Genomic DNA, 26,780 nt, shown 5'->3' on the forward strand with positions numbered 1-26,780 from the left:
TGTTTTCTGTGTTATGTTCTGAATAAAACTTGGGTTTATGAGATTTGCGAGTCTTTGCATTCCGTTTTTATTTGCATTTTATTCGTCGTGACATTTTTAATCTAATTTTGGGTTTTATTAAAGAATAAAAAAGGCAGGCAAGTAAAACAAGTAAGTCATTTATCTCCAACCACCTCTCTGATAAGAAGTATGTGTACTATCACATACTGGTTAGCATACGGTTAAAGTAAGTAACTCTAGACTTTCACCCCAAAGTAGTTTAAAAAACTTGGAAGTTATACTTTTGCATACTCTCATTTGTTTATAATAAGCTTGTGATTAAAGGGTGAACCTTTGCAAAGATGTTTCTCAAACATGAAACAACTGAAAGGAGCCTTCAGCAGGAAGTGTTGTGGCAGCAATGCTGCAGATGCTGGTGAATGATTCAGGACTTTATAAAAACGAACACATTATATGATGTGTTTACTTTTCAAAAGTAAATTTCATATTTCTTTATGTACGAGTCAATAAAAAAAAACACTAGTGGATGATTAGAATCAGCAACAGTGCACACTACGTGGGAACAGGTTTCTGCCTCTTTTCAGCAAGAGAGCTCGATTTTATCAAGCTAGCAACTGGATATATATACTTAATAATAATGTCACAGTATTAAGCATTAGTAAGGTATTTGTAAGTGTTTAATTCATCATTTATATATCATTACCCCTCCTTAGTCTGTCATTTATAAATACAGATATGTTTATGTCTCTGTTACTGTTACACCCTGTAGGACTATATTTTAGTCATAATCACAGTCATCATCATATATCTGTATTTATAAATGACACACTAATTAAGCACTTGCTAATAGCTTACTAATATTTTAATAATGATAAATAGTGTGACGTTATTATAAAGCGCTACTTATACATGTTTATGGATGCATGCAACATAATGAAAAGTATTATGAGTGAATCCTGACTGCAGGAAAACTTCTGGGGTGTCATCATTATAGGATCCCTTTGTATGTGCTGCCACCACAGAGTAGGCGTTGATCCAGATTAGCCTGTTATTGACTTTTTTCCTTGTCAGGGTCTTTTGCTTTGCACAGAGCCTTGCTAGTAAATAACAGTAATATGGACGACTGTTTAATCAATAATGTTTATTGTGTAAATATGGTTTCTTGAGTCAGTGCCAGCCTGCTGTACGTGTTCAGGATATTGTTTGTTTAAAAAAAAAACATTAGCAAAGTCAGTAAAGTATTTAAAATAATTTAATGAATAAACTATTTCACATATTATACTGTATGTGGAATTCAGGGTGCTACTCCCAATGTACGTATATTGTCTCATCACACAGTGAAATGTGTTTCTGTGTGTTTAATGAAAAGAAGACAAAGGAGGCTGAGGTCGCAGCACAGCAGGTAGGAAATCTTCAAAGTTAAGGCTGCTTCAGCTCACTAACAGGCACTAACAGGCACTAACAGACACTAGCAGACACTAACAGACACTAACAGGCACTAACAGACACTAACAGGCACTAACAGACACTAACAGGCACTAACAGGCACTAACAGGCACTAGCAGACACTAGCAGACACTAGCAGGCACTAACAGGCACTAACAGACACTAACAGACACTAACAGGCACTAACAGACACTAACAGGCACTAACAGGCACTAACAGACACTAACAGGCACTAACAGGCACTAACAGACACTACAAGGCACTAACAGACACTAACAGACACTAGCAGGCACTAGCAGACACTAGCAGACACTAGCAGGCACTAGCAGACACTAGCAGACACTAGCAGGCACTAACAGGCACTAACAGACACTAACAGACACTAACAGGCACTAACAGACACTAACAGACACTAACAGGCACTAACAGGCACTAACAGACACTAACAGGCACTAACAGACACTAACAGGCACTAACAGGCACTAGCAGACACTAACAGGCACTAACAGGCACTAACAGACACTAACAGGCACTAACAGACACTAACAGACACTAGCAGGCACTAGCAGACACTAGCAGACACTAGCAGGCACTAGCAGACACTAGCAGGCACTAACAGGCACTAACAGACACTAACAGGCACTAACAGACACTAACAGACACTAACAGGCACTAACAGGCACTAACAGGCACTAGCAGACACTAGCAGGCACTAGCAGACACTAGCAGACACTAGCAGACACTAACAGACACTAACAGGCACTAACAGGCACTAACAGACACTAACAGGCACTAACAGACACTAACAGACACTAGCAGGCACTAGCAGACACTAGCAGACACTAACAGACACTAGCAGACACTAACAGGCACTAACAGGCACTAACAGGCACTAGCAGGCACTAGCAGGCACTAGCAGGCACTAGCAGACACTAACAGGCACTAGCAGACACTAACAGACACTAACAGACACTAGCAGGCACTAACAGACACTAACAGGCACTAACAGGCACTAGCAGACACTAGCAGGCACTAATAGACACTAACAGGCACTAACAGGCACTAACAGACACTAACATACACTAACAGGCACTAACAGACACTAACAGACACTAACAGGCACTAACAGGCACTAACATACAGCTAAAAGAACAAAGAGATTAAGCAGAAGAGGAAAGAGCCTAATTTCTGAGCAGTAAGAGACACAACAACCAAGTGGTACCAATCAGGGTCAATCAAATAAGCCTGGGCGGCAGGAAAAGGCCTTCCTGATAAAACTATAAACAGTCCAAAGAAGGCAGAAGGACAGAGTCGATAATGTTCAAATCAATTCAAATAGGTTTTATTCATACAGCATCAAATCACAATAACGGTTGCCTCAAGGCACTCATGTAGCACAACAGCTTCAGAGGAAATCAGAATAAAAAACTTTGAGAAATATTTTCCTCTGGCTCTTTGAAAGAACTGCACTAAAGGTCTGACACCTTTTACAGCCACAGTCCCATCAAACCTCCGTCCCTTCCCACTTTGAATATGTATTTTATTTTATTTATTACCTTCCTTTATCTTTCCCATGCCTCTGCCTTGTTTCCACCCTTCCCCTAACATTTTTCTATCTACCCCAGCCTTCCCCCATCCCATCTCTTTACCTCTTATCTGTCCACCTCCTCATAACCCCTGTTTTTTCTTTATCTCCCCCACCCTCTTTATTACCTTTCTACCTTTCCTGTGTCACTATCAGACCCTTTCTTTTCCCGTTTACTCCCAACTGCCTCTTCTGTAAGTGTGGAGAAACACTGAAGCTCCACAGAACTGACCACCTCCAACAGTGCAGCTCAGTGCATCAAAACCCTGAACACAAACTTTACACTAATCTGAAACTCTTTCGTTGTTACAGATAATGATAAAAAGGTATAAGAAGGGAAGCCATAGAGCCTGGGGATTTTACATCCAGAAATGTTGTAACCAGACACGTTATAGTTAAAAATACTGAAGAAGAAGATATGATAGCGAGTCTGTACGCACAATGCCAGGACGACCAAACCACTTTAGATGGATGGAAAAAAATTTAATCATTACTTGTTATACTTTTTTCTTTTTCTTGATAAGAAAAGCAGGGATCCAGAGCAGAGATCTCTAACTAGTTTTAAATCAGTTGCCACACACGGTCCACTTTGATCTTATGTTTGTAGGAGCAGTGAAACTTCTGTCAGTGTGAAAATGTTTAACAACACATTTATTCCTGCATTTATCCTAATATAAGAAAAAGAAGCGCTATTTGAACAACATGTCTTTTTTGCACACGATAAACAAATGCTGCTGTCAGCATGGCTCTCTGGGCTTAAATTGTAAGAAATTACTCAATTACAGAAAGTTCTGGTAGCTCATTGGCCAGGTGGTGCTGTAATTATTAAACACAAAGTTTTCGCTAATTTTCAGAAGCATCCACTTTTAAAATAAAGAAATAATTATATATATATATATATATATATATATATATATATATATATATATATATATATATATATATATATATATTTTTTTTTTTTTTTTTTTTCTATAGTAGGTAGTCCAAAAAATTTTTCCCCCATCTTTTTCTTAATTACTTTGGTGTAGTTTGAATGGCCATGGTGGTGCTTGTCAGTAGGAAAAGCTGTTAAACTTATGAAAGTACAGTTAGAAGTCCAAACTGCCTCCCATCACATTTTCCAAAGACATCCAGTGGGCCATACTGGAGTTTGTGGTGGGCCTATTCTGGCCATTGGGCCCTATGTTTGACGCCCCAAACTAGCGTGACTTTTCGTGTAACGTTTGAATTACACGTCCAGCTCACATTTGGTGCTTTTCTCAGATTTCTCGCATTGACAGATGACTGTACAGTGACAGAGAATCAGCTTGTTCTTTATTTTGACTCACTGATAAAGAGTAATGCCCGATTCACACTTCTGCTGCAATTCTAAGTCATAACTTAGGAAGTAAGCACAAACTCCTTTTAACTTCCATGTAACCGGATGTGCACCTCCCAGGATATGTAACATGTAGCCCGCAATGACCTGAAAGCTGTGGGAGGTTGCAGCGTCAGGGTTAAATGTGGTTTCCCGTTACGTCGTCGAAGTTAAGACGAAGATTTCCCGCAGAAGTCTAATAAATCAATCAATGTTATGAACAATCGTATGAGAAACAGAGGTCCTTAAATGCGTCCCCAAACAGAGAAGTCTTTGAAGTCTTTGAATGCAACGTTTGTGTGGCGCGCTGAACTCTGGGACTTGGAGTTTTGTGTAGGCATGCATCATTCTGAGCTCCGCACCGCGATAATGGAGAACGACATTTCCCATGTTGCGTTTCTTTGACAAACCACGCCCCTTCATCTAAAACATGCCTGAGATCACGCAGGTGAAACTTCTGACACAGTGTTAAGTTGGTGGCGAGAACACGGTGACAGGCAGCGGCCGGACACACGGACAGAGAATCGTGTCCACAGATGGCCACCGTCGTCTTTTACTCGGTGAACAAAACGGCTCACACCGCCGCGAGACGGTGTTTAACTTCTCCGTTAAAGGGGCTCGCTAGTGCCGGAGAGTCCGTTTCGCGGCTAGCCTCCACTCACAGTCGGTCAGTGCCTTTGCTTCCGGGAACGAGATGGTTTTCGAGGGGGACCGGCGTGAGGTTCATGTCCCATGGGACCGCAGGCAGGTCCGGGAATACCAGGAGGGGAGCCCTGGCGCTCAGCGGAGCCGCAGCAGTAACAGCGGCGGCGGCCGTAGCGGGGTTCCTAGCTAACACTGACCACTTCCAGCGCGCAGAGATGGCAACGAGGGTCCCCCGAGCCGCAAAGGAGACGGGGGAAGAAGCGGACATTCTTCAGAGATGCCGGGGCTTTATGTCGCCGCCGGTGACTGACATTAGTGTGCTGCAGGGGAACAAGGACGAGATGCGTACGAAGATGGAGATGCTGATCATGGAGACTCAGGCCGACTTCTGCAAAGCCCTGGAGAAAGTGGACGGTGGGGAGTTCAGGGTTGACCGGTGGAAGAGGAAGGAAGGTGAGGCGCTTCCACGTACAGTGTAACAGAGTGTAACATGATTATATTTGCTTAAAAAAGAAGCAAAAGTAAACTGACTGTGTGTGTCAGGTGGTGGAGGCATCAGCTGTGTGATGCAGGACGGAAAGGTGTTTGAGAAGGCGGGTGTTAATGTGTCAGTGGTGTTTGGGAACCTGACAGAGGAGGCTGCGAAGCAGATGAGGAGCAGAGGAAAGGTCCTCAAAGGGAAAGATGGTGAGTTAATACTGCGATTTGTGTTATTGAACACAGCGATTTAAACTTTAATATTGGTGTCTTTATTTTTCCCAGGTAAACTGCCATTTGTTGCCATGGGAGTAAGCTCTGTTATCCACCCCAAAAACCCCCATATTCCCACTGTGCACTTCAACTACAGATACTTTGAGATTGAGGAGGAAGATGGTAAGCATTAGGCCTTCATCACATCAGCAGTTGGCTCTCAGTGTCAGTGACACAGCTGAGTGTGGGAGTGAATGATAACCCTTGTTTCCTTCTTCCTTGTTCCAGGCACTAAGCAGTGGTGGTTCGGTGGAGGCACAGACCTGACCCCGGTGTATATAGATAAGGAAGATGCCTTTCATTTCCACAACACCCTGAAGGAGGCCTGTGACAAGCACCACCCACAGTACTACCCCGACTTTAAGAAATGGTACGGTTTGGTTAGCCCCACGCTCGTGCCCTCCACTTGCATGTGCGTCCTTCAGCACGTACGCATCTGTGTGTGGATTTGCACTGGGTGTGTCCCCACTGTGGAGTGATGATAAGAGGAAGTCTTTGCCTAAAATCTGCAGTTGCAGAAAAACCGTTGAGCCAAGACGTTAGTCAGGGATTGACTTCAGTGGGAAATGATGGGTGTGGTTTATCTGATGTTTGCTGTATGAAGTAAAATTTTACATTTAAGGAATAATGTGATGTTTTCATAAATATGCCTTTCCTCTTACAGAGACGATTGGCACCCCTCTCATCCACTAAATGTAGCACAGTTTACTGTCTACAGATATGCTTTCAGTCGACTTGCTGTTAATTCATTTGGAGCCCATTTGGAGCTTTGATACCTTTACTGACGTTTGATGATTTAAAAGTCTGATATATCGGCCGATATTTTTCCTTTTCTCTCAGGAAAAATGGAGCATAAACACAATTCATATTTACTTTTAATCCTCACTAAGATATTGTTTTGTTGAATCTGCTGAGTTGGTGTGTTTGTGGTGATCCAAGCAACAGAAGTTGCAGAGCTCCCTCTGGTGGACAAACTGTGGAACATCACTGCTCATAACGTGGTTGAGAGGACGTTTCTCTTGCATCTTTAGTTTTTTAAACGTTGTATTTTACTTAATAAATTTTCATTACTCGGTCATTATAAATACTGTCATCAACATACAGGCAAATCTGTCTTTCAGACTTCATTTGTCGTATGTCATGCCATATATTTGGATATTTATTTGGCCCTGCTTCTGTCTCAGTATATATTACTTCATGTTGCCCAGGTGTGACAGGTACTTCTACGTCCGCCACAGAGGAGAGACCCGCGGTATAGGAGGAATCTTCTTTGACGACCTGGACTCCCCGAATCAGGAGGAAGTGTTCAGCTTCGTCAAGAGCTGCGCCCGCACGGTGGTGCCCTGCTATCTGCCCATTGTGTACAAACATCTCAACGACTCTTTTTCTGATGAGGAGAAGGACTGGCAGCAGGTCCGACGAGGCCGGTGAGTAGCACCAAACAGTAACTAAGAGAGAACCCATCTGATCAGGCATCAGTTTGATTTTCAGATCTTTGTGGAAGTCTACAAACAAGACTTCTGAGGTCTTCAACAAAGAGCTGTTCATGCTCATCTTGGATTTTGCACAATAATAAAATTCACACATCAACACAGTGACCTTAAACACACAAGTCTTTTTATCATAGAGGAGTCGAAGAAGACTAAAGAGACCGTTTTGAAGTCAGAGTGAGCGTCCTGACACGCAGAAATGTTGAACCTGCTGTGAGCACGTCATGCAAGCAAACGCACAGACGCCCCAGAGCTGATGCTGTGCTCTGCAGAGGCTGCAGGTCTGATCGACACAAAGCTCTAGTTACAGTTACTGCTGCAGGAGAATCCACACTACATACTGAAACAAAGCTTCACTTATTTTTGCACCTTTGCTCATTTTCTACAACAAGTAAAACATCAGAGTTTGATATTATTTTTATTCAGAGTTTCCTTTAAGAATATTTGAGCTCAAATAAACACAACATTATAAAGGGTCACAGACCAGCTGAGCCAAGTCAGTCCATCCTGTTTTTCAGGCCACAGACTTGTAGTGACTGCCAGTCTCAGGTTTAGTCTTCACTTGTGTGATTGAGCTCCTTACAGAGCTCTGACTGCAGTGTGGTCTGAAGCTGGAGTGGATCCTGGCAGGGAGTCGCTAACAACACAGACTGACTTAAAGGGCGAGTTTGAGAATGGATAGCAAGCTGGAAACCAGTGGAGTGGTTAGATTGTTCAGATTAGCTCAGTGTGGTAAGTGTTGGCACATACAGAAAGCGCCCCACAAAACTTGCGACATGAAGTTCAGCTCATAACTTTCGCATGTCGGGGCAGTATGCGTCACGTGACAGAGCGGCTGTGGCGTGCGAGGCCTGTCGGCGGTCTGGTTCAGCATTTGCAGCTTTCATCTCCGAGGAAGTGATCCCAGAGAAGTAAAGCAAAGTTCATCTCTGAATGTTTGTAAAGCATTCCCACGTTAAGCTTAACAACCGATATATGGAGCGACTGCCTCTCTCTCTCTCTCTCTCTCTCTCTCCTGCTGCTACTTCAATCACCAAACTGATCAATGATCAGCTGATCGTCTCTCTTCTTAGTTTTTGGCCCACTTCTCACCAGAAAGAGGAAACCAGCGGCTGAACAACAGCAGCAGTTTAAGCTTGATCAGCTGTTGTTAGAATTTATTTAATATTATTTCTACACCAGGATCTTTTTCTACAGCTGACGTAACTGTGCAGGGGCGGATCTAGCAAAGTTTAGCCAGGGGGGCCGATAGGGCATGAACAGGGAAAAGGGGGCACAAAGACATACTTTTCTTTCTTATTCTCATTTAAAATGTCGAGCTTTTAATAAATAATTATCTGAATCTTACACCCAAAGTTTTAATCTGATGTAAAATGTATAGAAGTCCATTACTGTATATAGTAACTGTTAAGTCTAATATACTCTAGTAAGCTATAGTACTTTTTCCTTTGGGTACCATCTGTGCAGTCTGCAGTTCTGTTGAAGAAAGATGTTGAATCTATTTAATTATTCTTGAAAAATAATTGATTTCTGTGAATTTTCTTTTACACGCATTAAATTAAAGTTGATTACGTCGATTAAGCATCATGAGGTGGAGGGTGGAGGGTGGGGGTGTTCCCAATTTATTTATTTTTGTGGGGCGTTTTCAGTCCTATTAGTCAGGTTGCTTAATATTTCTGCTAAGTACTCTTTAAAATACCAGAAGAGGGAGGATGGTGCAGGTTTACGTTTATTAGACTGATCAGTGTTGCTGAACTATGAAATAGTTTTTGCATACAGGTGTAACAGAATAGCTTTAGTGTTTTTTAAAAAAAAACTTGAGTATGAACTTATACAAAATGCAGCAAGATATTAATAAAACGTTTTATTGATATAAAAACACTATATCGGATTCATATCGGTATCGGCAGATATCCAAATTTATGATGTCGGTATCGGACATTAAAAAGGGGTATCGTGCATCTCTCCCACAAACCTGTCACAGTAACAAAGAAAACAAAATGAATAAACACACATTACAATATTATTGCTGTGAAAGTAAACCCAGAGAATGGGCTGCCTCGGTTTGTGTTTTCATACAGTACCTGATCACCTTGAACAATGAACAGCACGTTCTGAGCCTACAGTGAGGATGTGTTGCTCTGCAGGTATGTGGAGTTTAACCTGGTGTACGACAGGGGAGTGAAGTTTGGCCTGGCCACGCCCGGCTCGAGAATCGAGAGCATCCTCATGTCCCTCCCACTCACCGCCAGGTAAGCTGCTGCCTCTTCAAAGCACTGTTTGCTCCTCGCTTGTGTCGACCGCAGGCTGCCCGCGTCGCGTGGTAACAGAATCACTCTTCATCCTCAGGTGGGAGTACATGCACGAGCCTGCCAAAGGCACCCGGGAGGCTGAGATGCTGGATGCGTTACGAAACCCCAAAGACTGGGTGTGACCGGAGCGCCCCGGGATTGGACAAAAACATCGATTTTATAAAGCTGGCTGATCGACCGGCTGGGCAACATTTAATATTTTATAATACGGAGCTGTAGATGTCTGAAGAGCTTTTTCATTTTGTTAAACGAGCCTTGGTAAAACTGACTTCTAACCTAATAATGTCAAACTCAGTTCATGAGCTTGGTGCCATTGCTTGCTGCAAGACCAAATAATGTGACTTAATGGGCGACCTCCTTTTCAGGTCAGCTACACTTCCGTTGTGCTCCTTTAAACGTGTGTTTTATTCTATGACCAGCTAAATGTGGCCGTTAAAGCCGTCCTCTGCTCGCTTTCAACAAACACCTGAAAAAGACAAACTGAGCCACTGTGTCAGCTCTGCTAATGTTAATAGAAGCTGCTTTCAATGTCCAATGTCCACAATTATGACTGTTTCTGCCACAAAATGAATAAATGGATATTCACCACTCTCTGCTTTGTGCTTGGTCTTTGATTTGTGGTTAATGAATCACTTTATGGTTTGTTTGAACAGCAGTAAACAATACTCTGACCCACAGAGGACGAATGTGAGTCACAGGTTAGGTGGAAACAAGAATCTGTCTTTCTACAGTTTCTTCTCTTCTTCTGTTTCTTTCAAATAAAGTGAAGCTCACACTGGATACATTTGTATCCTTCTTACGAAGGATACAAATGTATGTAATGATACATTTGTATCCTTCGTAAGAATCTCTAACTTTGTGAGAGATTCTTACGAAGGATACAAATGTATCCTTCGTAAGAATCTCTCCCTGGGAAACCACCAGGTGATGAATAATTTGTCCCTTTGAGTGATGATGGTCACAATGCGGGGGGGCAACAAGTGCTCACCCAAACAAACATGTTCTCGAGACGCTGAAAGATTCATGCAGCGAGTAGTGCGTTTTAAATATTTTATTACAAATGAATTCAAGCTTTTGCACAAGTGAAAGATTTATAACAAGCTCCTTACTCTTAGTGTTATGTAACATGTTGTTCCTCGATAAGGCTTTTGTAAAAACAGGCTTCTGTTAAGTAACAGTACAACAAGTGACCGAACCAAAACTGCTACGTCTACCAGCACGAGTCAGCTCAGCGTCACAGCTGAGGCTCAAAGGTCACGCTGCCATAGTTCAGTGCTCTGCTGTGACAGTGATCAGCATTAGTGACAACATATTTGGCTTTAGAGTGTATGCAGCAGCAGCAGCAGCAGTGTTTCACAGAGACTGAGCACTCTGAGGATTACAACGTCACTGTTACTGCTGAGTGACACAGCAAACGTGAAACCAGACGGTCCTACTTTCCATGAAACGGCTCATTCTGAGCTTCATTATTCACCAGCGACTGTACTACGGTCACATCAGCACCGGTGCAGTCACTGGCCTTTAAGCTTTAAAAAATGCCTCCCCGTAATGTTTGCACACAGATACACAGTTACATAGATACATTACTCATGCTAAACATAGACTTTATCCACGGTGACTGTAAATACACAAGCTTCCCCTGACAACCCGTCTCTGCTGCTTCCTGCCCCACATTTATGTGCACGTCAGTAACTGTGGCACAGCTGCAGCTTCACATCCAGGAGGTCCGTTTGGGAAGGAGGGTGTCCACAGTTGAAGCAGCTGTCAGAGGCCCCACTAGTGTTCATTAAACAGTACGGCGACACCTCTAACCTCACGAGGACAGCATGAACTACAGGCGTTACCAAAGCATAAGCAGGTAATGATGCATAACTGCCCTCCTTCCCTTTGAACAGAAGTGTTTACTAAAGATGGACCAATGCTTTGGTTTGGCGAGTCACCTCATGGTTTAAGGCATATTAACTGAGTCATGTCTGTAACGGGGAGACACCTGCTGCTGCCTATCTTGGCCAGGTTTCCCTTGAAAAATAGGTTTTTAATCTCAATGGGATCTTCCTGGTTAAATTAAAGATATATATATTATGCCTTGACATCTGTTTACTGTTTACAGGTAAAACCCTCATGCAGGCTCCCTGCCCACCACGAGAGGCTGGTGAAGTCTGAGTTCACTTATGATCGAGTCGCACAGCAAATGTACAACGACAAACTTGTGGATGAATGTTTTGAGTAACAAAAAGTACTTCTGACAAGGACGTATTCAAAGATGAAAAACGAATGATGCGACGCCGCCTACTCGGGTGTCAAACTGGCATCAGTTGGTACCGAGCGTCACTAAAGCATTGGTCGCACACCTGTGACACAAACCCTGTTTGTGAAGCTGCAGCTCTGACACAGCGCGAGGAGAAGCTGCAGCGTGTAGGTATCGCACCGTCACTCGTTCCTTCAACGCCACGTCTGTTCCAGCACGAATGATCGCATTAGTCCAAACAGTTATTAGTGTTTCTGTTGTGTGTGTTGGATTGCAGGGGGGGGCTGGTGAAACCACAGCAGTAGCACTGCTAAACAATAACAGTCTTAGTGTGTGTTAGAGCTTTTGTTAGGCTGCTGGTTAAAACACGTTCACTTCCCTTGGCCCCCGCTGACACCGACAGAGCTGCTGTTGACTATGTCCTCGTACTGGGGGGGCGGCTCCGTCTCTATTTGCACATCCGTGTGGCCCACAGCCTCTTCGTAAGATGGCGGCGGGTCGCCAGCGCTTCCGCGCCCCGACGTAAACTCCGAGCCTGGATACGCTGGGCTGCTGTGGATGCTGAGTTCTGATTGGTCGCCGTGGTATTCCCTCCCCCAGTGGTCCATAGAGACCACCGACAAGACGTTGTTGTGATGCGAGAGTCCCATGCTGGGGCTGCGCTGTGAGCGCTTGCGGGAGTGGCAGCGCCACACGGTGATTGCGACGCCGGCGATGATGACCACGACCAGCAGCAGCGGCACAATCAGGTAGAGCGAGTGGATCCCGCCCACCGCTGCCTCCAGGCCTCCGGGCGGGCTGCTTTCACGCACATATTCTTCCCAGAACTGCCTCTGCACACAGAACAGCCACACCGTCAACAAACAGCCCCCCCACTGCAACGCAAAGGAAACGACAACAACACCCAGACAAACAGAGACCACGTGAGCGCACACGTGACCTCGCTCCAGCCGCCACACAATGGTGCACTGGGCTGTTCTTCCTGCTGATTGCCATCACTTTCTGACAAACACCCTCGCTCCGCTCTCGCCACAGGATCTCACTGCTGGACACGAACGCCACAAAATATCACTTGTAGTTAGCGTGGCTGGCGTGGGTTACTCTGCACTGGTGATGCTGACCTGTGGAAGCCATGTTTTCATGTTTCAAGTGTTTCCCAAGTGCTTTTAAAAAGGGCGAGGAGCTTCAATCATCCTCGTTTTTTGGATGATTATGTTATTTTACTACCAGGGTCAAAATTATTAGCTCCCTATGCTAACACGTGTCTTCTTCAGTGAATCTCCCGAGATCCTCCAGACTTGATCATCTTGATCTCCAGCCCCCCCACAGACGGGCACTGGTGTCAGGGCTTCGTGCTGTTCTTCAGCAGGCATGTTTTGGGTTGGAAGACAAATAAGGACCCAGATTTGCTGCTGGTTGTCTGAGGTTTTCTTTCTAAAGCTTCAGATTTCCTTCCATCCTCTGTTTAAAGTGGGCTGAAGCATTCCCACGGCATAAAACTCCCACCCCCGTGTTTCACTGTGGAGCCAGCGCTCTTTGGTTGTACACCTCTCACTTCTCTCTCCAAACACAAGCATCGTCTCTGTGGTTTAACACTCTGCTTTCTACTGTGGAAACTCTGCATATCCATCTCCTGCTTTGCCTGATGCTCAGACCCTCGCTGAAGTTTTTGTACTGAGTGAAAATAGGAAAATAAGCTTCAGTTTTATCCTGATTCTAGAAGCTCTGAGCATCACCAAGTTAAATCACATCATTTCCCAGCAGTGCTTCGTGCGGTGGCACGATAAAAAGCTCTGTTTTTCCAGAAGGGCGAATAATACTGACCCCGGTCAAACTAATCTGAAACAGTGCACAAACATGCTCTGTTGAAAAAGCACCTGGGAAAGACTTTTTTATAGGTGGGCAAATAATTCTGTCCTCATCTATAAGAATCAGGAAAATAAAGGATCTTCCACTTTAAGCTGTTTATTTCCAGCATTCACAAATGTGCCTCAATGGGAAATGATTTCCTGTTAAAGAAAAACGCCGCGTGGTTCCTGTTGGAGTTTTGATGTGCGCTGTGTGATGCGACACGCTTCCTTATCCTCTCACCGTCTTCTCTTCGTTCTCAAAAGCTTCCCGGGCCTCCTCATAGGTGCAGGTCTCCTCCCGACACTCCCTCTGGATGTTACCCTGCTTTATTTCCTCCAGAAAGAAGTTGGCCCTGCGCAGCCTCCGCAGGACCGAGTGGGCCGCTTCTGCTGGCAGGAACACTGGAACGAGGGAAACGGCAGATGAGTGGAGGAGGGAGGAAGCAAAGACAGGAGCGAGTAATCAACAAGCAGAGACAGGAAAGGAATGAAGATGATGGGAAAGTAAGGGCGAGTCAGCAGGCAGAACAGCATGGGGGAGGAATTTAGACAGCATTGAAAGGATAGAGATGCTGGGAAAAATAATGAGGAAAATTGGAGAGGGAGCGAGGTGGGGACTGAAACAAAGGCAGCCGAGCCGAGCGCTGGTCCGTGCCCACATTTCTACATAAAGACAAAAGCTCCTTTGATTTAGGCATCCGTCCCTCTGCCAATAAAAGAAACTGGAAGAATCGACTTGAAGAGACAAGGTGGCCCTCTGTTCCTCACACCCAGAACATAAACATAAACTCCCCAAAGAAACAGCCAGATGCCACAACATGCCCAAATTAACAAGGAATGGCTGTCTGACTCATAACTCCGGGAATGGGATCAACAAAAGGCTTAAAAGCAGAAAAAAAAGGACAAAGAGCAAAATCCAAACAGGAATTTCCCCCCGGAAAGAATGGGAATTGTTACTAACAAGGGGGGACACTGCGGTGTTTACTGGCATGGACAATGTGGAAAATCAACACAATAGAAGAGAAAAAACAAGCGAGAGCAGGAAAAGGAGGAATCCGTGTTTCCGTCTCTGCTTGTGGGTAAACTTACCACTCCCCATGATTCCCGCGGGTCTGTTTGGGGGGGTTTATCTGCAGAAAAGCAAACAGGCGTTAAGCTTCAGCTCTGAACCTGCTGATGATGACAGTTAACTTCCATCTCAGCAGCTGCACCCTTTCCTCTGGTTACTTAGAGATGAGCAGCGCGGTTTCTAACACGGACGCGGTAAAGGGCGTCGTTACGCCATGACCACGAGACATCCGTGGCTGAAGTGACAGCGACCAATGGCGGCTGCCGTCCAGCGCTCCGGATGTGTCAGCGGGATCCAAAAATAGATGACCATCAGCACAATCATCCATCACAAAGCGCCTCCGCCCCGAACAGCCACCGCGGACACGGCGCTGTGCTAACGGTCTGTTAGGTTAGCTTAGCTTGTGTGCGGCTGAGCGGGTCGGTGTACTGACAGGTCGATTAGGGGCTCACGGAGCCTTCACCTCTAAATTCAATCTGGTCATCAACACAGGAGCCAAACAAAGACAAACAAAGACTTCCCGGGAGAGAGTCCCGCCAAACGCCGCGGGCTTCACCGCTTCTCGAAATCGTGTGTCGCTGCAAACACAACTCCTATCGCTCCCACTTACCTTTTTTCGTCCCCAAATATGCGCATTAGCGACCACTCGTCTCCTCCGCTGCCCGAAAGATTTGTTGTACAAACTGCGCAGGCGCACAAGGTCTGTTTGGTATCGCGGCTTCACGAACTGCCCCGAGTTAAAGAGACACGCCGCCGTTAGGACGAAGAAAAGCAGGTAAATATGGAAAAATAACCAAAGATACATAAATGTAACCAACAATCTAATTATGTAAGTTAGTTCACAAATAGGCCGCCCAATAAAAGTCAAGTTCTTGTTTTCTTCATCCTCCGCAAGGTTAATTAAACGGAGCTAAAATCGTGACAAAAAACATAAAGAATAATGAAAAAATAATGAAACTATTTTGTGAACTTGGAAAACTAGCTCAAATAAAATAAAACAAAATAAAGAGGAAATATTCGTAGTTTTAGTTAATTAGGTAAAACATTTTAATCTTATATCGAACATTTTCACGTTTCTGATAAGGCTTTGATTGACATGTTTGGATGTCTAAGCCTGAGTCAGCTGCTTTCCGCACCACACCCTCAGGACAAAAATAATTAAAAAGACTGAAACGAACAAAAACCAAACTGAACCTATGCCTTCAAATCACAGACGCTAAAATGAAACTAAGCAGAATTAAAAACAAAAAGTGAAAGAAAATATTAAAATAGAATAAATTGAACCCTTGCTATTGTAACCGTGTGTTCTTGCGTTGTGCCTGACAAAGAAAGGTAAAAGAAAGAAAGACCTCCAAGTCATTAACTTACTGGCTCCTGAAGCCAAATACAAACAGTGGAGAGGGTTAGCTCAGCCCATCACAACTTCCAAGCGAGCCAGAATTATATATTCAGCGTTAACGGCGCCTAAAACACATTTGTGGCACACACATACTGCACATTTATAGCATCTAACAAAAACAGGCACAATGATGACAATAAATGAACTGAAATAACAATCAGAAACATCAGGGTGGCTAAATATACATTATATGTGTTGTACAGTGTTAGGAAAGCAATGACGCCAACCGCTCACAGGAGAACTGTAGAGGCCAAAGGGGTACACTGTGTTTTAAACCCAGTGGGAGTTTCCCCCCAAAGAGGGACAAAGGACCCCCTGATCCTCTTTGGGGGGAAACTCCCACTGCGTTTAAATCTGGGACTCTCCACCATTTGACCTTAGAACTGAAGAAGCTTCTCGGATGAGAGGTGAAACGTCTTCAAGCAACTTAAAGAAGTCCAGACGCTTTTCTTTCCAAGCTCCTTAGACTGCGATGACCTGGATGACTGAGCACCTTCACAGACACCTTCTGTTTGGTTTGAGATTTTGGGACGTTAATATTTGCCAAGCTGAGACAGTGAGGATGTGAGGATGATTCTAAAATGCAGATCCAGAAAACCTCGTTCAGCGACGAGAGTATTAAAGAACATATTCATCTCTAGCGTTTGCCTGACATTTCATTTTTTGCTCACGTCACCACATTTTCCAATTCGTCGTGGCAGAGGAAGATACAATTGTTCATTTCACGTTGTTTCCACATGGTTTCCCTCGTGCTCGGTGTTCTGTGTCAGTCATTTAAAACAGCTCAATCTAAGCATTGATATTTTGTGCCTTAGACGAGCAATCAAATATGCAACTCCGAGCAGCATATTAACACTGATGAGTTATGATGTTGTGTGTGTGTGTGTGTGTGTGTGTGTGTGTGTGTGTGTGTGTGTGTGTGTGTGTGTGTGTGTGTGTGTGTGTGTGTGTGCGCGTCTTACCAAAGTGTAGGTCAAATGTTCCTGCCGGCAAAGTCTTTCAACATCATTACTGATGAAAACAGATTGTAATCAGGAGGCTGGATGGGTAAATATAAACACACACACACACACACAAAGTCATCACAGTACAGACCTGCATATAATATCAATGTACTGGTTCATGAAACTTAAAACGTTGTGTTTTATTTTCAGTTTCCTTTAATGCTAACTGTCTATAACCTAAAACTAACCAGGACTCCAACACAGATGCTGATGCTGCATTTCTAATTAAATGTAGCTATGAAGTTAATTTACTCGTCTATGTCTCTCTCAGGGTGCATTTGTGATCAATATGAATTAATTCCCAGATTCGTCCCTGGGGACAAAAAATCACTGAGTTCAATTAGAAAGAACACGAGCAGCTTTCTACCCGCAGCTCTGTCTGCGTGAGACAGAATAAGGTTTTTAATAAAGTGTAAAGTGATACGGTCGGTGTCCACAACCTCGGACTGCTCAAAGCACCCTTGATGATGTCATTGTGTGGAGTAGTTTTATCAGCACAGCAGCTCCACCTACCAGCTTCTCTGTTTGGGAAGGGCAGCCAATCAGAACAAAGCTGGCCTAAAGGGAGGATGAACAAAAGCCGAGCCCTCATCTTCCACTTCTGGTGACTGCAGAAGATTTGCTGTGGGGTTCACGTAGCAGATCATGTGCCTCCATCTCACCGTCTCTAGTATCCTATACCGTCACACCAACCTGCTGCATGTCCTCCTTAACTACATCCACAAACCTTCTCTGAGGTCTTCCTCTTTTCCTCTTTCCTGGTAGCTTCATCTTCGACATATTTTGTCCAATATATCCACCACCCTTTCTCTACACATGTCCAAACCCTCTCTGCCTTACCTAAGTACACCTCTTCAGCTGCTTGTTAATGCAAATATCCAGTGAATGAATCCCATGGGAGCAACATACAGGCATGTAGACATAGAAATGAAAACCTCCTAAAGTTCAAACTGAGCAGAAGAATGAGGAAGAACAGGATGTAAGTGACTTTGAGCATGACGTGGTTGTTGGTGCCAGACGGTCTGCTGATCTACTGGGATTTTTCCCACATAGCAATATCATTTACAGAGAAAGGTCTGTACACGTCACGCGGCTGCAACTGTGTGATGCTGTCATGTATGAACCAAAAGCTGCAGGAATATTTCCAGCATCTTGTTGAATCTATGCCACAAACAATTGAGACTGATTTGAAGGCAAAAAGGGGTCAAAGCAGTACCACCAAGGTGTACCTAATAAAGTGTCCAGTGAGTTTATATTGAATGGTTATATAATCAATTTGAACAATGATTTCATATAACATAGAGATCACAGACAGCATCTCAGGGATATTCAGCTATGCTTTTTGGACTTCCTGTATCCTACAATAAAACACTTAAACACACCTACTGTAACACTCACACTGTGACATGCATTTAGACACCAGTGAAAACTGATGTGAAATTGTACACAATACTTACAATACAGTTAAAGAATAAAAATTAGTTAATTATTAGCTCAGACTCTTGCACTAAAATGCTGCCTTATGGATGCATCGGGCATCCATCGTTGCAAGAATGTAAACTTTTAGAAATGACTTCTTGGCCTATAATCTGTCAAACATATGTCAAACATGCCTTTTGAGCCAGAATCAACATTCCTATTACCAGGTAGAAGCTGCACTCAGTTTTTGGAAAAGTGACTTAAGGGAGTGAAAAACTTAACAAAACAACATCTATTAACTGAAGGCTGAGTCATTAAAAGGTTTTAAGTTGGGGCTTTTATTTGTAAGGTAAAGACGCTACAATAATAAAGAGAAAAGAGAGAAAACTGCACCCAATCAGATGAACACGCGCTTTTGTGACAGTGCGAAGGAAAAACTCCCGTTTAACCGGAAGAAACGTCCAGCACAACCAGGCTCAGGGCTGTGACGGGTCCGTGGTGAGGGGAGGGAGACAGGACAACGACAAGGTGTAGAACAAAGCCAGGGATTAATAACAAAATACAGAGGGGTGTACAAACACACAGGGAGGGAAGAAAAAACACTCATAGCATCAGGGGAAGCCTCCAGCAGCCTCGGCCTTCTGCAGAATAACTGAGGGAGAATTCAGGGTCACCTGATGCAGCCCTAAATATATGCTTCATGAAAAATACAGTTTTTAAGCCTAAGAGGGTGTCTGGTGCCCAAATCCATACTGGGCTAAAGCTTAACTCTCCCATTAAATATCCTGGAACCACAAGTAAGCCAACAGTCTGAAACAAAGCGCTCTACTGGGGTGATACAGCGCTATAAGGAGGTGTGTGTGTGGACCCAGGTGCGAACACAGGTGAGGAGACGGGAGTGAACTTAAACTGAAAGCGAGCCTTTATTGTGGCTGATATAGAGGGGAGTAGACAAAACATAACAGGGACAGAGAGCAACTAACCAGAAACCATCCATCCAGTCTGTCGCAGGGCCAACACACAGGGACAGACAACCATTCGCACTCACTCGCACATTCACACCTAGTGACAATTTGGATTATCCAATTAACCAATCCCCACAAGCTGCATGTCTTTGGACGGTGGGGGAAGCCGGAGTACCCGGAGGGAACCCACGCAAACACGGGGAGAACATGCAAACTCCACACAGAAAGACTTGATGGTGGACTTGAACTCAGGACCTTCTTGCTGTGCAGCAACAGTGCTAACCACCGTGCCACCGTGCTGCCTGAAACCAGAAACCTGAACTGGAAAAACACTAACATGACTGAAAGGGAAAACTATGATCACTGTGAACAGAATGCTGTGCAGATGCATGGAAACTGTGAACCACATGCGTGCTGAAACAGACATGAACATGACCTGCACGGAGCCTCATCGTGCGGCAAACACAACTGCACAGGATCCTGAAAAACACTCAACTTGACCAGAGGGAAGACTAACAGACTAAATACCCACAGGGATGATCAGGGGGACACATGAGGAAGAACAGCTGCCACACATGAACCTAATGACAGGACAGGGACACTAAATACAACGAACAAAGAACACCGGACCCTTTCAAAATAAAACAGGAAATATGGAGACAGACATGACACGAACTTGACAACAAGGACCACACAGACACGAAACATGACAGGTAGACGTACAGGGGGAGATGACAGAAACAAGAAACAAAGGACTAAACTGCAACCTAGAAATTAACTAGATGAGCTCAACTAGAACAAAAGATACATAAACACTCAAACACATTAAGGTCTGTGAGATAAGTACACACAGATTTAACTGATCTCAAATCAACAAGCAGCTTGTTGCAAAGAGCAGGACAACAGCTGAGAGCCCCAAATATCTGAATATGGAAACATAAATCTGTCTGTTATCAGTGAGAGCGTTAGAACACACACACACACACACACACACACACACACACGTTCTCTCTGTGTGTGTGTTCTGGCACTAGGACCCAGCAGGTGCAGCCCCGTCATTTGGAGCTCCGCACGGTCCCGTCGGCAGAGCGCCGGATCCACAGCGCACACCGCGGCAGCGTCCTCTGGGCTCGGGACGCAGAGTGAGCGCAGGCTCGCCACCACACTGTGCGCGTTCAAGAGGAACAACCGCAAGTTTTTACTGGTCAAGGTTGGCGATTTCCCGCATTTGTTTCATTGTTTTTGCTACTATTTGTTATTTAATGAGTAAGATACTTTAGACATGGCTTCATCCGTGAGCGGCACAGAGGAGGTGCGGGTGACGGCGTTGACGCCCCTGAAGTTGGTGGGACTTGTGTGCGTCTTTCTCGCTCTCTGCCTGGATGTCGGTGCCATGTTGAGCCCGGCGTGGGTCACCGCGGATGACCAGTACTTCCTGTCCCTGTGGGCGTCTTGCTGGAAGCCCGTCAGCTCCGAGGATTGGTCCTGCAACAGCACGCTGGCCACGGGTGAGAAAGACGCTCATGTGCCCGCACAGACACGCTTAACACAGGCTGCTGGCGTGACGTGCCACCATGTTGGCCGAAAGTTTTAAACCAGTTGGGTGTTGTAGTTTTAAGGGATGCTTCACCCTCGAAATGGCAGGATAGTGGGCGCAGACAGACACCTACATTCATATTCAAATGGAAGTGCGACGCGCAGCTCTCAGGGATAACAAAGGGTCCCCGCGGAGAGTGCGCTGCTCAACCAATCTGTTCTGTGGGTGAGAATTATAACGCATCACCCCAGAGAGTCCTCGATGTTAATTACTTTATAATTAGCTATTGCCTGTTTAATTTAAAGTGCCCACATTTTCTGCATGAAATAGGATCTAGAGCGGTGTGTTGCGCACTGCTGTCCAATTGGGAAATAATCGAGTGCAGGAAAAAGTCTGATTAAAAAGACGCGCTGGTTTCTTTCTAGGCCGTTTGACTCTTTTCCTTAAAGCGTTTGCTCAGTGCGCCACAGAATGATGTGGGAATGTTGCCTCGCCAGGAGCGGTCCAGCTGGGGTTTCATTTGGCCTTTTGTTGCGATCAAAATGAGCCTTTGTGTGGGTTTCTACACCGGCCAAGGAGCAGGGGCAGCTCGGAGCAGAGAACTCCCCCGAGATCCAGATGCCTGCAGATTAGTAACCAGGGAAACAAGTCGAAACACTCCAGAAATTTTCTCTATTAGGGAAACTTTTTTATTTATGGAGTCCCCTCACTTAGCTTTTTTCTAGAAGCATTTCATATTTCCATCACAGCTAATCCACCGAGAGACAGAGAGAAGCTGAACTCTCCTATTGAGTGTTTGTAGCGCTGTACAAAACATCTAATGCATATGTAAAGCAGTGCAACAGCCCTGTATGACATTGTATGACACGCACTGGCAGGCTTTCAAGCCGCAGTTTGTTGGTAATGATCCATCTTGCAACACAATAAAAGCAAAAAAAAAAGTCAAAACAGATGCACAGAGAAGGTTTTCATTTTAATTTTCTTGTAAATGTGCCTGAAGCTGACACTGGTTTATCCTGCTGTATCCCTGAGTAGTCTAACATTTCCTGTCTGTGTTTACTCCTCTGTTTGGTTTCTCTGCTGTCTCTCAGCGGCTCCTGCGTGCTGACTGGCGAATTACATTTTTGTTAGTCTGACAAAATGTTTTCTTTCTGTCTGAGATGAGTAACTGCGGGCTGCTCTGGCCCCATTCCTCCTCTGTCAGCGCAGACAAAGTGCACTTTGGTGCCATATAAAGACACGCAGTCTCCGTGTCAGCTCTCAGCAGCATACCACAGTAAATGCACACAGTGAACTTCCCATTTCCTCAGGCTTGTGCTTGGCTAGGGCTTATTGATCTGAATCCCAGTAATCAGTTTCTAACCACCCCCCACTCCTCATCAACCCCGATATCTCCTCGGTGTCATTAAATAGATCCTGTTAGTCTGAAACAGCAGTTGGGCCGCTCAGATGTTTTGAACTTGTTCTGCACAAAGTTCTCTTTAAACCGTAATAAAGTGCTGTAAGGTGGACATCAAGCATGGCCTCATTACATGCTCCAGTGTTTGTGCAGATGCATATAGGTTATCCTGTCTGTGTTTCTCTCAGACACGCACATTTAGTCAGGAGCTGGTCAAGTATAAACGCTACAGACTCAACATAGAGGCAGGAATGCAGCAGCAGCAGCAGTGTGTTGATGCCAGGCTGGTGCGAGATCAGGATATCAATGTGGAGCCGGAGTGTGAGCACGTCCAGCTCAGTGAGATGCAGTGATGGCAACGCGTATTAATAATGTAATATGTTAGCTATCCCATCCTGCTTTCTCTTTACGGGAGGTCACAGAGCTGTGCATCTCTGCGGGACAGAGCCTCAGCTCAGACACAGGACACGAACCTGGAGCCTCCGACTGAAGATGGTGCTTCTTCAAACAGTCCTTCATCCTGCTGCCTTGAGAGAGTGAGGCTGAGATTGTGTGACAGTGCGAGAGAGAGAGACACTCGAGGCACTTCTGTGACACAGATCTCCCACAGTTGTCTGAGACAAAGCAAGTGAATCGGGGGCCTTGAAGGATTTATTTGCTTAACACTTCAGCAGTTCCTGACATCCGCACAGAGGACCATAATTAATGCTCAGATTGGATCTCGTGTACTGTATCTCCTTTTCCATCTGTTATCGTGCGGGGCTCAGATTAATAGTTTGGCACTTCCTGCTCGTCAAAGCCTTTAAGCACCCTAACTCTGGCTGTGTCTCGCACAGCGAACAGGATCCGCTCCAATTCTGAGATGAGTTTCTTTCTGCATCCTGCTGTTTTCATGATAAAGTTGGGCTGCGGGCACCGAAACGACCCAGGAAAGATACAGTATCTCAACAGCGACGGGTCTGTGACAGCTGCGGGTCGAGTCAGTGTGACCCTCCCTTTTTGCTGAGAGGCAGCGAGGGGGGCGCTCTGGTTGTGAAAGCAGGGGGGCTGAAGGGAAAGTGGTGCTCTGCTTTCTGTGGGCTCGCTCCAACATCCTGTGGTGACAGGACCCATTTTTTAAATCCTGAGCCTTATTTGGTCAGAAGTGGTTGATGTTTGTTTATATTTGAGCTGCTCGGCCCCTCCAACAAGAGTGGGAACTGTATTTTAAGCAGCTTATGCTCCGTCACTTTCTTCTGTTTTAATGATTTTCTGCCTCAGCAGAGAGGAAGTATTCTCAGCCACGCTTAATCTTTCTTTATTCCCAGACTCCGTCATAAACAATACCTCGTACATGTACTAAAAACAGACTAAATAAACTTTAGTTTACACTGTAAACTTCTCCACACTCTGTAATACTGAGCTGTGTATACAGAGCCCAATCCCCTTTATGCTGTGATGTTTACCTTTTTCCACCCACCGTACGTTAAATGATCTCCTCCTGTGTAATCAAATGCTTCATCATAATATCCTCCTCCTGTTTACACGCAGACCTCCTGTTTCCGCAAGTAAACAGTAAAGCAATGAAAAAGACCCCTAATCTCTAAACAATAACATATATTGTCTCTCAAAGGTCCTCAGTTGGTGTCCCGTGGCTAACTAAGACTAAGAAAAACTGTTTTCTCAAGAAAAAGGCGAGGCATCTAAAAGAAGAAGAAGAAGCCTACGATCACATTTTTCTGCCTTTCACAGCTGCTTCTGTTTGGGGCAGACAGCTATTTACACTCAAGTGTGGAGATGCTGAGGATGCTGCTGAGCAGTCGTCAGCCGACAGATATACTCATTGTCACCTTTCTGCTCCATCGGGATCCATAACTGCACTGTTGGAAATGTGCACGTGTAACCAGGCGCGTGTTCGTGTCAGAAGGGTTAGGGTTAGGGCTGTGCTCAGTTTGAGGGTTTCCTCATCTGCAACCCGCCAACGGGTCCCCGGTGGCTCAGAAACGTCCCGAGCCATCGCCGCCATCGCTCAGCCTCCGAACCACAAATAGTTTGTTTACACTGTAGCAATTTACCACCAGTGTTATTCACTGTTAGGGACTGAGTATTGCAATATTACTGTGGCTACCCGCTGCAGCCTGTGACCTATTCTGCTGCCTCTCTTCTTCCCTTTATCCGTCCTCATCTTGTCTCCGCTCTCCTCCCTCCTGTCAGCAGCGCCGACACGGCTCTCCAGAGTAACCTTTTTTTAGCTACCTGTGTCACTCTGTGTTTCAGTGTGATTTCACGGCTTTCCTCCCTCCTCTCTGCCCCTGTGTTTGTCTCGTCTCAGACTGGCAGATCGCCACCCTGGCTCTGCTGTTGGGGGGAGCAGCCCTCACGCTGCTCGCCTTCCTCGTGGCGCTGTTCTCCCTGTGCTTTGGCTCCAGGAGTCGCTGCTACAAGCCTGTGGCCGTCATGCTTTTCTCTGCAGGTATGTAAAGAGAATGCACAGGAAGACCCCGACTTTAACGGTGCATCTCGCGTCTGAACTGTCTGTTTTTCTTGCAGTTGTGCTCCAAGTGTGCAGCTTGGTTCTCTTCCCCATCAAGTTCATCGAGACGGTCAGTCTGAGGATCTACCATGAATTTAACTGGGGCTACGGCCTGGCATGGGGATCCACCATCTTCTCTTTCGGAGGCGCCCTCCTCTACTGCCTCAACCCCAAAAACTACGAAGACTACTACTGAAAAGAGGAGAAACCTGGGAGCTCACCCAGCTAGTGTCCACATTAGTAATAGCACCTCTGTTACACATCGCACAAACAGAAATAGGAAAAAAATGCTCATTAAAATTTTCAGGACTGAAGAGGAGCTCTTGTATTTGATACTGTGAACTTGTCTGAAATGCTGTCCTTGCTCATTGGACTGAAGCCCTGAGGTCTCTTAGGAAGTTGGCAGCGAATCCAGTCATGTAAAAGAAACCAGGCACTTTCATTTGGGAGCGAATGCACCGGTCAGATAATTCTGCGTCCCCTTTAACTGTAACTCCAGTAGGTCTCAGTTCTGGACACAAGGTCTGTTGTGAACAGATGGATTCGCCGGCCCCCTACCCCGAGGAATTGATGGACTAATTAGCCAATCAGAGAAGAGAAGGAAATGTAGAGAGGAAGACATTCTTTTGAAGTGATATCCTGAGGAGGACAAAGTGAGGAGGCACACCTAAAGAATGCAACATGCCACATTTCCCCAGAGACGCAACAACAACTGGAGGCTGGCCAAGCTTTCTTCTCTGCCAGCAGACTTTAATATATCGGAGAAAGCACGTCCCTGCATCTGTCCTGCTTGTGTCCATTATCACTGGGTCAATAAACAAACAGAAGCTAAAGCTAGCATCTTCCAAATGGGTGGAAGTAACACAATCCTGGTTAATGACTCACTCACGAGTGTCTTCTACACAAAACCTGATTTACAAGATGCCATCAAGAAGTTCTGAGAACAAAACTATAAAAAAAAATGCAAAGCATTTAATTTGGTCATCTAACGTTCAAAGTTACCTTTTCCCCGCGACACGCCCACGTAGCTTCCAGCACAGCTGCTATTTTTAGATCGCTCCCTGGATTCCAGTTATCCCACAACCACAGACAAACATTAGCTTCTGTTTGAACCTGAGCCCTCCGTAGGGAGGAGTCGCTGGTTTAGGATGTCCAGCTGCAGGAGTCGAGCTGGAGGCTGACCGTGAGATCACCTGAAGTCTTGGCTTTAGCACACCTGCTGTGAGAACCTCAGTCACACCTGCTTTTTCAGGAAACTGTATCATATCCACGCTATGCAGCTTACATAATAAAGCTTATTAGTTATAAGCACAGCAGTAGGAAGGTAGAGGGCAAATGACCACGTCTGCTGAGCGAGCGTGCATGATCATACCACCCAGCACGTGCTCACAGACCTACCGTGTGATGCCTCCTTATCTTCCCTCTCAGTAGGAAATCAGAACGCTCTCAACAGGCACCATTAAAAATACATCTGCTTCCCTATAGACAGGCTGTAGCTAAAAAAGGCAACAGACTTGGTTTTAGCGTCTGAGCGAAGGTCCACGCCAGAGTGAGACGTGCTGTGTACGAGTGAAACGAGGACCTACGCCGGCGTGCTGCGGTAACGGCCGTCTTCTTAAAGCTTCTTTATAGCGTTCATGAACTCCCTCCTGCAACATCACAGTACATGAATGTGTGCATGCATTTACAACTCCCACTGGTCTGATAAACAATAAACATGTAGTAGAAAATAAACTGTGCTTGTTTAATTGGGGAAGGAGGGATCACAGCTGCGACCAATGAGAAACTGC

At 45.1% G+C, this 26,780-nt stretch overlaps 3 protein-coding genes across 3 annotated transcripts; 2 read left to right on the forward strand and 1 right to left on the reverse strand.

The window, feature by feature from the left end:
• Nucleotides 1–4,789: 4,789 nt before the first annotated feature.
• cpox (coproporphyrinogen oxidase) lies at nucleotides 4,790–10,217 on the forward strand. Its single transcript, XM_085151518.1, has 7 exons — nucleotides 4,790–5,489; nucleotides 5,580–5,723; nucleotides 5,799–5,909; nucleotides 6,015–6,156; nucleotides 6,995–7,213; nucleotides 9,424–9,528; nucleotides 9,626–10,217. Exons 1-7 carry the CDS (start codon nucleotides 4,928–4,930, stop codon nucleotides 9,708–9,710), a joined length of 1,368 nt encoding a protein of 455 aa, XP_085007644.1. The 5' UTR covers nucleotides 4,790–4,927; the 3' UTR covers nucleotides 9,711–10,217.
• A 407-nt stretch (nucleotides 10,218–10,624) lies between these two features.
• prrg1 (proline rich Gla (G-carboxyglutamic acid) 1) lies at nucleotides 10,625–15,565 on the reverse strand. Its single transcript, XM_085151519.1, has 4 exons — nucleotides 15,366–15,565; nucleotides 14,776–14,816; nucleotides 13,928–14,088; nucleotides 10,625–12,669 (listed from the first exon to the last, which is right to left on the reverse strand). Exons 2-4 carry the CDS (start codon nucleotides 14,783–14,785, stop codon nucleotides 12,208–12,210), a joined length of 633 nt encoding a protein of 210 aa, XP_085007645.1. The 5' UTR covers nucleotides 14,786–14,816; nucleotides 15,366–15,565; the 3' UTR covers nucleotides 10,625–12,207.
• A 5,033-nt stretch (nucleotides 15,566–20,598) lies between these two features.
• Nucleotides 20,599–26,724, forward strand: tmem47 (transmembrane protein 47). The gene is made up of 3 exons (XM_085151520.1): nucleotides 20,599–21,050; nucleotides 24,790–24,930; nucleotides 25,008–26,724. The coding sequence occupies exons 1-3, from the start codon at nucleotides 20,825–20,827 to the stop codon at nucleotides 25,184–25,186; spliced, it is 546 nt and encodes a 181-aa protein (XP_085007646.1). The 5' UTR covers nucleotides 20,599–20,824; the 3' UTR covers nucleotides 25,187–26,724.
• Nucleotides 26,725–26,780: the final 56 nt, after the last annotated feature.

This window comes from Neolamprologus multifasciatus, chromosome 23, assembly GCF_963576455.1.
Source record: "Neolamprologus multifasciatus chromosome 23, fNeoMul1.2, whole genome shotgun sequence".
Classification (NCBI taxonomy): domain Eukaryota; kingdom Metazoa; phylum Chordata; class Actinopteri; order Cichliformes; family Cichlidae; genus Neolamprologus; species Neolamprologus multifasciatus.

Coding starts and splice junctions, on each gene's coding strand:
- prrg1 (XM_085151519.1), bottom strand. Junction 12,670..13,927: donor TTGAGAACGAAGAGAAGACG/GTGAGAGGATAA, acceptor TTCTGTGTGCAG/AGGCAGTTCTGGGAAGAATA.
- tmem47 (XM_085151520.1), top strand. CDS start 20,825: ATGGCTTCATCCGTGAGCGGCACAGAGGAGGTGCGGGTGACGGCGTTG. Junction 21,051..24,789: donor CAACAGCACGCTGGCCACGG/GTGAGAAAGACG, acceptor GTCTCGTCTCAG/ACTGGCAGATCGCCACCCTG. Junction 24,931..25,007: donor CGTCATGCTTTTCTCTGCAG/GTATGTAAAGAG, acceptor TTTTTCTTGCAG/TTGTGCTCCAAGTGTGCAGC.
- cpox (XM_085151518.1), top strand. CDS start 4,928: ATGGCCACCGTCGTCTTTTACTCGGTGAACAAAACGGCTCACACCGCC. Junction 5,490..5,579: donor CCGGTGGAAGAGGAAGGAAG/GTGAGGCGCTTC, acceptor TGTGTGTGTCAG/GTGGTGGAGGCATCAGCTGT. Junction 9,529..9,625: donor TCCCTCCCACTCACCGCCAG/GTAAGCTGCTGC, acceptor CTTCATCCTCAG/GTGGGAGTACATGCACGAGC.